This window comes from Xenia sp. Carnegie-2017, unplaced genomic scaffold, assembly GCF_021976095.1.
Source record: "Xenia sp. Carnegie-2017 unplaced genomic scaffold, XeniaSp_v1 HiC_scaffold_14, whole genome shotgun sequence".
Classification (NCBI taxonomy): domain Eukaryota; kingdom Metazoa; phylum Cnidaria; class Anthozoa; order Malacalcyonacea; family Xeniidae; genus Xenia; species Xenia sp. Carnegie-2017.
In genome coordinates, this window is record NW_025813447.1 from 5843406 (window position 1) to 5856577 (window position 13172).

Genomic DNA, 13172 nt, shown 5'->3' on the forward strand with positions numbered 1-13172 from the left:
TTTTGTCACTTTACATTAATCATTATGCGCGATGTTTATAACGACGTAAGTATTGACATCCAAAAAGGCCTACTTTTCAAGTAGCAAACGCGCTGAAAAATACGTGTATTTGTTTGTCATCATCCGAAAGTACGTTTTCTGAGGATTTCAAATGTATTTTTACTTTTGTGGCCCAAATTCGTGGAGCGAATCTACATGCGAACAAAGTCTACTGTGAGGGTACCACCGGATTCAAGACAGTACACTTTTTATATAGTAAACACGTTGCAATTTACTTGTGTTTGATATCGTCTTGAAGAGCGTGCTGTTGGCATTTTTAATATGTCTTGTCTAAGATTTCTGTCCTGTCTAAGACTACTTTGCTGAGGACTCAAAAAAGACCATATTATCCAGGGGGGAATGCATAGCCCTTTAGGTGTCCCCAGTTAATGTCAAAGCCTCCGAATATAGAGTTTAGGGGTCTGGTCTCCACTTGATGTACCTTTTTGGTTGGTGCGCGAAGCCAAACGATGTATTAGGAGACCAGAAATGCCAAACGGCGACTGGGTCGAGCATCAAGTCACTGTTGTCGCGAAATTATCTAGAATCTCTGTCCGCTACAATATTGGACTGCCAGGCCACACGATATACTGTCACAAAGAGGGCGTTCTAAATGCACTAATTTGACAGTTTAAAAAATGCACTGAGCAGTCCGTGGGAATGGGTACCCACTTTATGATTGATATAAGTAATTGCGGTTGAGTTGTCCATGTGCAGAGCAACAATTTTCGATTGTTGTTTTTCAATAGAGATTGGATTTCCAACATTGCCCCTTTCAATTCTAGAACTTTTATTTATTTTTGCTCCTCTGCCGACCATCTGCCATTGGTCAGTAGATACCCTGCAGCTATACTGACCCTTTTTGACAGAGCTCATACCCGTGCCAATTAGTCTCCAGACCTAGGAAGTAAACCGGGCGCGCACATGTCAACCGGAAACAGAATAGGCTAAGATTATGAATGGGAAATGAAACAGATGATAATTGGAAACATGCAATTGTTTCATTCATCATGATTGAAGTATCAGTATATCCGTTTCCTTTTTCATGTTAGGGTAAGACAGCAGATAACATAGCAATTGCATTTCATAGCTTGCATTTTATGGAAAGGTTTAGCGTTTACAATTTGAAAAGACTGACTTAGAAAAAAATAAAGTTAATCAGCGTCAAAGCATGTTGCAAGATAAATTATTAAACTGCTATGCCGAAGAAATTGCTACAATGATACGCGGAAAAGTTTAAAAGAATTCTAATGGCTGTTTAATCGATCATCCCTCCCAACGTCAACATGATTGTTAATCATGGAGCATGGCGAGTACAAGATGTTGTATTTTGATGATGCCGTGTAAAACGTGTCCGAAGAGATAGTGATCAAAGATTTTATGAAAAGCATTGCCTTTGCAAAAAGGACGCTTCTATGGATTGTTTAAAACGCTTCAGAAAATATGTATTGTGTGAATGTTAACAATGAAACATTTTAATGAAACATATTGGGTTGGAATAAAACGCGGAAACGGATGGCACGGATGCGGATGAGGGGATAATACAAGAATGAGGGATAATACACGGATGAGAGGATAAAACACGAATTGAAGGGGTAAAAGACGGATCTCCTTAAAATTTTATTTCTTTTTCAAGGGGCGGTGTTTAGCAAATTAATATGAAAACATTTTGCCTTAACATTGTGTGCTTTTGTTTAAATTGTTCTAAGTGACAAATTGTAGGAAAGTAAAACTTAAATATTCTTAAAACATCACGCAAAAAGTGTCTATATAATGTCGCAAGTTGCAGGTTAAATGTGGAGGGTAAAGTGAAGTAGATTCGTGCTTTTAAAAGTAGATGTTCGTAGAAAAAAGTTTACTTATGCTGAATTCTCGGGGATTCGTTTATTTCTGTATATGCACACTTGAATGTGCCCTAGGAATCAACTGTTGATACTAAAATATATATTTATAGAACCTGTGTTAAGCCGTCATATGGCAAAACTCGAAAATTTCATAGTAGAAATACCATAAATTTTACTTTATTAATCGGTCACCTCTATCAAGCGGACGCTGTCACCTTCTCCAATGTCCCAAACTTAATTTTTCATTGTTGCGAAACTGTATTAAACGGTCATGTAATATAAAAACATCACATAATAAAATATATAATGAAATATTTATTCTGGAACATGTCAAATATTTTGTATACACGTCTTTATATTTTATATATCTTCCGCAATCACTCGAAAGTGTCGAAAAAATTTTCTGTTTGTGTGTGGACATAGCAATTTGAATTTTTCTTACGTCGCTTAAGCCGTCGGCAAGAAAACGTATCTTCAAGAAAGGGATAAACGCGCGGTATTGATAAGTTATAACCACCTTCTCTGTTGACGCGCTTGCCATTGATTAATTTTCAGCAGTTTGAGCCGTGTTATTTTTATGTATTCTATTTTCTATTTTCTAGTTTAAACTAAGAAAAAAATTGCTTTATATAGTGTTGTTTTGGGTTATTTGGCATGTATGTTGAGGAACAATACTAATTGGTTCAACTTTAGTTTTATTAAATAATTACACGTAGCCTGTCTGGTAATTTACCTAAACTCACTAAAGACCTGTATTATTCGGTCAACCTGTATTAAGCGGTCACACGGAAAATCCCCAAAGGTGACCGCTTAACAGGTTCTACGGTATAGTTTTATTCTCATATACCCTAACCCTTTAGTTTTATACTCATCAACCTATAATTTATACTTACCAACCATTACAGTTATCAGGCGAACTCAATTAACTATTCAATAAATATTCGGACACAACCAGAGATGTTGTTAACTATACACTAACATGATATAATTAGATTGAAAAGCAATGCCAAAGCATTTAAAAATGAAATACTTACATTTCCAACAATAAGAAATTGTAAGTTATACTATATGATGTACACAGTTAGTCAATTCCTACAATAATAGGCAGCAACTGCAAGTTGTTGAATCAGCGCTCACTGTCAAAATTAAGATATTTGATCAAGTTATAGATATTGTTATATTATATTTGTGGAAATAAAACATATACCGTAAAATGTACATCAGTTGTGTCCAAAGAAATCTTGAATTTTTGATATTTGTTATGTCTGAATATATGTAAGTAGTTATGGTGCAGGTATGGTGCCGGAAGTAAACGTAGCTCTTAATCGTGTCAATTAGTTTCCAGTCCTAGGAAGTAAACAGGAACTATTTTAGTTTCGGAGGAAAAGAAGTAGAGATTTCGAAAACAACCGAAAGTCCTTATGCTTCTGATTTGCACGGATCCGTCATGATTTATGTATATTGTAACATTGTACAACTGCAAGTTGTTGGAGACGTCAATGTAAAATTACTAAAGGCAGTTGCTATTCAAGGAAAATATGGAGACATTGTTTCAAGATCATTCACTAATATTCAATATATACCCGTGCAAACAAAATCTTTTGAGGACATCGAGTTTCTCTTAAGGGACGAGTTAGGAAATCCCATCTCATTTGAACGAGGGAAGTCGATAGTGACACTTCATTTCAGAAAAGAAGCCTTACCTCATTTTACATAAGAAAAAAAATATGAGTAGAACAAACCGTTATGTTCAATATTATCTCAATCAGCAAAAAGGATACGGATCGCAACCTGTCTTTAGGGGAGCATCCTGGCAAAAAAGTTATAGGCAGATGGGTTATGGTCTTGGTGGTTTATTTCGTAGATTGGCTAGAGCTGCAATACCTTTGGCAAAAACCGGCGCAAAAGCTCTAGGTAAAATTGCCCTCGATACAGGTGCAAAAGTTTTTCGTTGGATTCTTTATGTTTCTGTTCTTCATAAGAAGTTTTGCAGTAACAAATTCTTATGATAAGTCATCTGCTCTAGATTCCAATGCTGTTATTAAGCCACTGTACGAATCAGGTAAACTACAAAGGAGTGTCGCCACTTGATCTTTCTCAGAAACAGACTCACCCAATGCTTCCAACTGACTTGCAATATCCTTCATCTTGTTGAGATGTTCGGTCATGGAATCATTAAGACCCATACTTGTAGTGAAATATTTCTTTCGCAAGAATAACTTATTGGCCAAAGATTTGACTTCATAATGACTTTCTAATTTCGCCCAAGCATCTTTTGCAGTACGCGCTGATCGAACGAGAGATAGCTGTTCATCGCCAAGAGACAAACATATTGTCGCAAATGCCTTCCTTTCCGCCTTTGATATTGTCGACGTTGAGTATCAGTAGTTTCTTCACCATTAGGTTCTACCTCATCGCCAATAACTATTTGCCAGAGATCCTTCTCTTCAAGTATCATCTGCATCTTAAACTGCCAAAGGTGAAAGTTTTGGCCATTGAAAATTTCGATCTGTGTAAATGCTACGTCATTTCCCGAAGTCGCAATATTCAATATTTCGCACTTATGTAAGTTACATTCTCATGAAATCGCGATATCTCATATAGTTTCCGTATTTGCCGTCATCAACAGAAACTCAAACGCTCCTGGGCCCATAACCTGTTAAATTATTCGAGATTCGGCATTAACGTTCGGATAATATGTGAAATATTATGATTTTTATTGTGGAACAAAATAGCAACTTACGTTTAAGCAACAACGATATTACAATAACAAGTTCTGAATGCCACTTCATCTGACATGTGTCGTCTCTACTTAATTATGTTTTTCGCGTGATGTTTATATCTCAACAATTATTCCTTAAACTTTCTGATATTTTCGTTACTTCATTCGATAACTTCCATTCTTCCTTTGTTTGCTTTTTGATTGCGCTGCGTAATAATCGTTTGCGTATCGCAAAGCTATCTTGGTTGTTGACATTTGGTAGTGGAAAGCAGAGAAACTTTGGATAAACGCCGAGTGAAAGACAATCTTTGAGAAACATAACATCTAGTTCTGCTTTCCTTTGTTTGGTTTGAAGCTTTTCAAACTTTCGCAATTCTGATAAGGAAACCTTTCCTTCGTATTTTTGTGCAACGACTGTTAAGGAAGCTTCTAAAGAAAGACTCGATTAACTACAAAGTTTATAATGATATCTTCCCCACAGGTTCTAAACCCTCACGCTTCCATGACTTACCGAAACTTCACAAGAAACGAGAACCAGAACAATCGCCTCCACTACGACCGATAGTTTTTATAATTAACTCGTACAATTATAATTTAGCTAAGTATCTTAGTTCTCTACTAACACCACTCATACCAGATGACCACTCCACTAAAGATTCTTTCGCTTTCCTCGACGACTTCTCATCTTTCAACTCATCAACTTGTCACAAATTCCTCATCTCCTACGACGTTGAAAGCCTATTTACACTAACAAACCACTTACTGAAACCATCAACCTAGCAAATGACCTAATATTCACTCACAACCCTAGGTTCAGTATAAACAGGTCAGACCTCGCACGACTGTTTTTAATAGGATCTGTTGCAGCATAATCATATCTAACGTAGATACCGTTAGCTGTATTTATGTAAATAAACCGGGGAATCCAAGGCCACTCTTAGGGGATTACCTGGGTAATTTAACAAACGAAATCACTCAAGAACATGGGGTATGTAGTTACATTACAAGATTTGCATGAGAAAAACATTGTAAGATAAGAGATTTTACTTTGAATTTTAAACATAGCCAAATTCTTAATTTTGATTATGTACGAAATGATATGTAACTATGCACGTTCAGATGTCGAAAATAAGAAAAATAAAATAGATGTTGTAGATAACAGTATAATAGCACAAGAAAAACGGACCCGTCGGCTTGTCAACAAGAAAGAAGTAAAGCAGTATCAGATCGTCTACGACAAAAGAATAATTGTCAACTCTGGTGAAAACACAATACCATAGGGATATTATTGGTCACCAGCTTCTAACTCTGCTAGTCCGTCTGTAAATCACATTATAAGTTTTCCTGATTTAATACTTTATACAATGCTACAGCCCAGTGCACTAGGTTGTAAGTAAAACATAGCTGTGTTGATGACAAAGCTAACGATGAGACATGTAGTGATGAAGAAATGGAAGACGTTTTGGTGTATAATGATGTTGTTAAGGATGGCAATGTCGGTGACATGATTTTTGAGAATGAAGAAAACGCAACCGATGTTAGTTTATTGGAAACTGACGACGAGGAAGATGTGGATTTTGAATCAGAGAACGAATATGATAAAACATTTATACACGACATTGAAATGTCTGAAGATGAAAACGACGTTTCTTTTAATCGAAGGTTTAACAGTAATTAATAATTTAATGCTTCTTGACATCGTATTAATATTTTCAAAGATACATTTCTATCTTGAAGGTCGTGGACCATTACTTCTTTTCCATTTGCACGATGAACAAACTATGTTGGATGTTGCATTGTTTGCTTTGTTTGCTTTTTGATTGCGCTGCGTAATAATCGTTTGCGTATCGCAAAGCTATCTTGGTTGTTGACATTTGGTAGTGGAAAGCAGAGAAACTTTGGATAAACGCCGAGTGAAAGACAATCTTTGAGAAACATAACATCTAGTTCTGCTTTCCTTTGTTTGGTTTGAAGCTTTTCAAACTTTCGCAATTCTGATAAGGAAACCTTTCCTTCGTATTTTTGTGCAACGACTGTTAAGGAAGCTTCTAAAGAAAGACTCGATTAACTACAAAGTTTATAATGATATCTTCCCCACAGGTTCTAAACCCTCACGCTTCCATGACTTACCGAAACTTCACAAGAAACGAGAACCAGAACAATCGCCTCCACTACGACCGATAGTTTTTATAATTAACTCGTACAATTATAATTTAGCTAAGTATCTTAGTTCTCTACTAACACCACTCATACCAGATGACCACTCCACTAAAGATTCTTTCGCTTTCCTCGACGACTTCTCATCTTTCAACTCATAAACTTGTCACAAATTTCTCATCTCCTACGACGTTGAAAGCCTATTTACACTAACACACCACTTACTGAAACCATCAACCTAGCAATTGACCTAATATTCACTCACAACCCTAGGTTCAGTATAAACAGGTCAGACCTCGCACGACTGTTTTTAATAGGATCAGTTGCAGCATAATCATATCTAACATAGATACCGTTAGCTGTATTTATGTAAATAAACCGGGGAATCCAAGGCCACTCTTAGGGGATTACCTGGGTAATTTAACAAACGAAATCACTCAAGAACATGGGGTATGTAGTTACATTACAAGATTTGCATGGGAAAAACATTGTAAGATAAGGGATTTTACTTTGAATTTTAAACATAGCCAAATTCTTAATTTTGATTATGTACGAAATGATATGTAACTATGCACGTTCAGATGTCGAAAATAAGAAAAATAAAATAGATGTTGTAAATAACAGTAAAATAGCACAAGAAAAACGGACCCGTCGGCTTGTCAACAAGAAAGAAGTAAAGCAGTATCAGATCGTCTACGACAAAGAATAATTGTCAACTCTGGTGAAAACACAATACCATAGGGATATTATTGGTCACCAGCTTCTAACTCTGCTAGTCCGTCTGTAAATCACATTATAAGTTTTCCTGATTTAATACTTTATACAATGCTATAGCCCACTGCACTAGGTTGTAAAGTAAATCATAGCTGTGTTGATGACAAAGCTAACGATGAGACATGTAGTGATGAAGAAATGGAAGACGTTTTGGTGTATAATGATGTTGTTAAGGATGGCAATGTCGGTGACATGATTTTTGAGAATGAAGAAAACGCAACCGATGTTAGTTTATTGGAAACTGACGACGAGGAAGATGTGGATTTTGAATCAGAGAACGAATATGATAAAACATTTATACACGACATTGAAATGTCTGAAGATGAAAACGACGTTTCTTTTAATCGAAGGTTTAACAGTAATTAATAATTTAATGCTTCTTGACATCGTATTAATATTTTCAAAGATACATTTCTATCTTGAAGGTCGTGGACCATTACTTCTTTCCATTTGCACGATGAACAAACTATGTTGGATGTTGCATTGTTTGCTTTGTTTGCTTTTTGATTGCGCTGCGTAATAATCGTTTGCGTATCGCAAAGCTATCTTGGTTGTTGACATTTGGTAGTGGAAAGCAGAGAAACTTTGGATAAACGCCGAGTGAAAGACAATCTTTGAGAAACATAACATCTAGTTCTGCTTTCCTTTGTTTGGTTTGAAGCTTTTCAAACTTTCGCAATTCTGATAAGGAAACCTTTCCTTCGTATTTTTGTGCAACGACTGTTAAGGAAGCTTCTAAAGAAAGACTCGATTAACTACAAAGTTTATAATGATATCTTCCCCACAGGTTCTAAACCCTCACGCTTCCATGACTTACCGAAACTTCACAAGAAACGAGAACCAGAACAATCGCCTCCACTACGACCGATAGTTTTTATAATTAACTCGTACAATTATAATTTAGCTAAGTATCTTAGTTCTCTACTAACACCACTCATACCAGATGACCACTCCACTAAAGATTCTTTCGCTTTCCTCGACGACTTCTCATCTTTCAACTCATAAACTTGTCACAAATTTCTCATCTCCTACGACGTTGAAAGCCTATTTACACTAACACACCACTTACTGAAACCATCAACCTAGCAATTGACCTAATATTCACTCACAACCCTAGGTTCAGTATAAACAGGTCAGACCTCGCACGACTGTTTTTAATAGGATCAGTTGCAGCATAATCATATCTAACATAGATACCGTTAGCTGTATTTATGTAAATAAACCGGGGAATCCAAGGCCACTCTTAGGGGATTACCTGGGTAATTTAACAAACGAAATCACTCAAGAACATGGGGTATGTAGTTACATTACAAGATTTGCATGGGAAAAACATTGTAAGATAAGGGATTTTACTTTGAATTTTAAACATAGCCAAATTCTTAATTTTGATTATGTACGAAATGATATGTAACTATGCACGTTCAGATGTCGAAAATAAGAAAAATAAAATAGATGTTGTAGATAACAGTATAATAGCACAAGAAAAACGGACCCGTCGGCTTGTCAACAAGAAAGAAGTAAAGCAGTATCAGATCGTCTACGACAAAAGAATAATTGTCAACTCTGGTGAAAACACAATACCATAGGGATATTATTGGTCACCAGCTTCTAACTCTGCTAGTCCGTCTGTAAATCACATTATAAGTTTTCCTGATTTAATACTTTATACAATGCTATAGCCCACTGCACTAGGTTGTAAAGTAAATCATAGCTGTGTTGATGACAAAGCTAACGATGAGACATGTAGTGATGAAGAAATGGAAGACGTTTTGGTGTATAATGATGTTGTTAAGGATGGCAATGTCGGTGACATGATTTTGAGAATGAAGAAAACGCAACCGATGTTAGTTTATTGGAAACTGACGACGAGGAAGATGTGGATTTTGAATCAGAGAACGAATATGATAAAACATTTATACACGACATTGAAATGTCTGAAGATGAAAACGACGTTTCTTTTAATCGAAGGTTTAACAGTAATTAATAATTTAATGCTTCTTGACATCGTATTAATATTTTCAAAGATACATTTCTATCTTGAAGGTCGTGGACCATTACTTCTTTCCATTTGCACGATGAACAAACTATGTTGGATGTTGCATTGTTTGCTTTGTTTGCTTTTTGATTGCGCTGCGTAATAATCGTTTGCGTATCGCAAAGCTATCTTGGTTGTTGACATTTGGTAGTGGAAAGCAGAGAAACTTTGGATAAACGCCGAGTGAAAGACAATCTTTGAGAAACATAACATCTAGTTCTGCTTTCCTTTGTTTGGTTTGAAGCTTTTCAAACTTTCGCAATTCTGATAAGGAAACCTTTCCTTCGTATTTTTGTGCAACGACTGTTAAGGAAGCTTCTAAAGAAAGACTCGATTAACTACAAAGTTTATAATGATATCTTCCCCACAGGTTCTAAACCCTCACGCTTCCATGACTTACCGAAACTTCACAAGAAACGAGAACCAGAACAATCGCCTCCACTACGACCGATAGTTTTTTATAATTAACTCGTACAATTATAATTTAGCTAAGTATCTTAGTTCTCTACTAACACCACTCATACCAGATGACCACTCCACTAAAGATTCTTTCGCTTTCCTCGACGACTTCTCATCTTTCAACTCATAAACTTGTCACAAATTTCTCATCTCCTACGACGTTGAAAGCCTATTTACACTAACACACCACTTACTGAAACCATCAACCTAGCAATTGACCTAATATTCACTCACAACCCTAGGTTCAGTATAAACAGGTCAGACCTCGCACGACTGTTTTTAATAGGATCAGTTGCAGCATAATCATATCTAACATAGATACCGTTAGCTGTATTTATGTAAATAAACCGGGGGAATCCAAGGCCACTCTTAGGGGATTACCTGGGTAATTTAACAAACGAAATCACTCAAGAACATGGGGTATGTAGTTACATTACAAGATTTGCATGGGAAAAACATTGTAAGATAAGAGATTTTACTTTGAATTTTAAACATAGCCAAATTCTTAATTTTGATTATGTACGAAATGATATGTAACTATGCACGTTCAGATGTCGAAAATAAGAAAAATAAAATAGATGTTGTAGATAACAGTATAATAGCACAAGAAAAACGGACCCGTCGGCTTGTCAACAAGAAAGAAGTAAAGCAGTATCAGATCGTCTACGACAAAAGAATAATTGTCAACTCTGGTGAAAACACAATACCATAGGGATATTATTGGTCACCAGCTTCTAACTCTGCTAGTCCGTCTGTAAATCACATTATAAGTTTTCCTGATTTAATACTTTATACAATGCTATAGCCCACTGCACTAGGTTGTAAAGTAAATCATAGCTGTGTTGATGACAAAGCTAACGATGAGACATGTAGTGATGAAGAAATGGAAGACGTTTTGGTGTATAATGATGTTGTTAAGGATGGCAATGTCGGTGACATGATTTTTGAGAATGAAGAAAACGCAACCGATGTTAGTTTATTGGAAACTGACGACGAGGAAGATGTGGATTTTGAATCAGAGAACGAATATGATAAAACATTTATACACGACATTGAAATGTCTGAAGATGAAAATAACGTTTCTTTTAATCGAAGGTTTAACAGTAATTAATAATTTAATGCTTCTTGACATCGTATTAATATTTTCAAAGATACATTTCTATCTTGAAGGTCGTGGACCATTACTTCTTTTCCATTTGCACGATGAACAAACTATGTTGGATGTTGCATTGTTTGCTTTGTTTGCTTTTTGATTGCGCTGCGTAATAATCGTTTGCGTATCGCAAAGCTATCTTGGTTGTTGACATTTGGTAGTGGAAAGCAGAGAAACTTTGGATAAACGCCGAGTGAAAGACAATCTTTGAGAAACATAACATCTAGTTCTGCTTTCCTTTGTTTGGTTTGAAGCTTTTCAAACTTTCGCAATTCTGATAAGGAAACCTTTCCTTCGTATTTTTGTGCAACGACTGTTAAGGAAGCTTCTAAAGAAAGACTCGATTAACTACAAAGTTTATAATGATATCTTCCCCACAGGTTCTAAACCCTCACGCTTCCATGACTTACCGAAACTTCACAAGAAACGAGAACCAGAACAATCGCCTCCACTACGACCGATAGTTTTTATAATTAACTCGTACAATTATAATTTAGCTAAGTATCTTAGTTCTCTACTAACACCACTCATACCAGATGACCACTCCACTAAAGATTCTTTCGCTTTCCTCGACGACTTCTCATCTTTCAACTCATAAACTTGTCACAAATTTCTCATCTCCTACGACGTTGAAAGCCTATTTACACTAACACACCACTTACTGAAACCATCAACCTAGCAATTGACCTAATATTCACTCACAACCCTAGGTTCAGTATAAACAGGTCAGACCTCGCACGACTGTTTTAATAGGATCAGTTGCAGCATAATCATATCTAACATAGATACCGTTAGCTGTATTTATGTAAATAAACCGGGAATCCAAGGCCACTCTTAGGGGATTACCTGGGTAATTTAACAAACGAAATCACTCAAGAACATGGGGTATGTAGTTACATTACAAGATTTGCATGGGAAAAACATTGTAAGATAAGGGATTTTACTTTGAATTTTAAACATAGCCAAATTCTTAATTTTGATTATGTACGAAATGATATGTAACTATGCACGTTCAGATGTCGAAAATAAGAAAAATAAAATAGATGTTGTAAATAACAGTAAAATAGCACAAGAAAAACGGACCCGTCGGCTTGTCAACAAGAAAGAAGTAAAGCAGTATCAGATCGTCTACGACAAAGAATAATTGTCAACTCTGGTGAAAACACAATACCATAGGGATATTATTGGTCACCAGCTTCTAACTCTGCTAGTCCGTCTGTAAATCACATTATAAGTTTTCCTGATTTAATACTTTATACAATGCTATAGCCCACTGCACTAGGTTGTAAAGTAAATCATAGCTGTGTTGATGACAAAGCTAACGATGAGACATGTAGTGATGAAGAAATGGAAGACGTTTTGGTGTATAATGATGTTGTTAAGGATGGCAATGTCGGTGACATGATTTTTGAGAATGAAGAAAACGCAACCGATGTTAGTTTATTGGAAACTGACGACGAGGAAGATGTGGATTTTGAATCAGAGAACGAATATGATAAAACATTTATACACGACATTGAAATGTCTGAAGATGAAAATAACGTTTCTTTTAATCGAAGGTTTAACAGTAATTAATAATTTAATGCTTCTTGACATCGTATTAATATTTTCAAAGATACATTTCTATCTTGAAGGTCGTGGACCATTACTTCTTTTCCATTTGCACGATGAACAAACTATGTTGGATGTTGCATTGTTTGCTTTGTTTGCTTTTTGATTGCGCTGCGTAATAATCGTTTGCGTATCGCAAAGCTATCTTGGTTGTTGACATTTGGTAGTGGAAAGCAGAGAAACTTTGGATAAACGCCGAGTGAAAGACAATCTTTGAGAAACATAACATCTAGTTCTGCTTTCCTTTGTTTGGTTTGAAGCTTTTCAAACTTTCGCAATTCTGATAAGGAAACCTTTCCTTCGTATTTTTGTGCAACGACTGTTAAGGAAGCTTCTAAAGAAAGACTCGATTAACTACAAAGTTTATAATGATATCTT

At 35.9% G+C, this 13172-nt stretch overlaps 1 protein-coding gene across 1 annotated transcript; it reads left to right on the top strand.

Annotated features, from left to right (window-relative positions):
- Positions 1–6055: 6055 nt before the first annotated feature.
- On the top strand, positions 6056–12758 carry LOC124435131 (FK506-binding protein 3-like). Its single transcript, XM_046985079.1, has 4 exons — positions 6056–6267; positions 7629–7869; positions 10836–11125; positions 12485–12758. The coding sequence occupies exons 1-4, from the start codon at positions 6056–6058 to the stop codon at positions 12756–12758; spliced, it is 1017 nt and encodes a 338-aa protein (XP_046841035.1).
- Positions 12759–13172: the final 414 nt, after the last annotated feature.

What these genes read in the sequence shown, in the direction of transcription:
- LOC124435131 (XM_046985079.1), top strand. Translation starts at nt 6,056, where the DNA reads ATGGAAGACGTTTTGGTGTATAATGATGTTGTTAAGGATGGCAATGTC. An exon ending in GACGTTTCTTTTAATCGAAG is followed by an intron (nt 6,268 to 7,628) that starts GTTTAACAGTAA and finishes AGTAAATCATAG; the next exon opens with CTGTGTTGATGACAAAGCTA. An exon ending in AACGTTTCTTTTAATCGAAG is followed by an intron (nt 11,126 to 12,484) that starts GTTTAACAGTAA and finishes AGTAAATCATAG; the next exon opens with CTGTGTTGATGACAAAGCTA.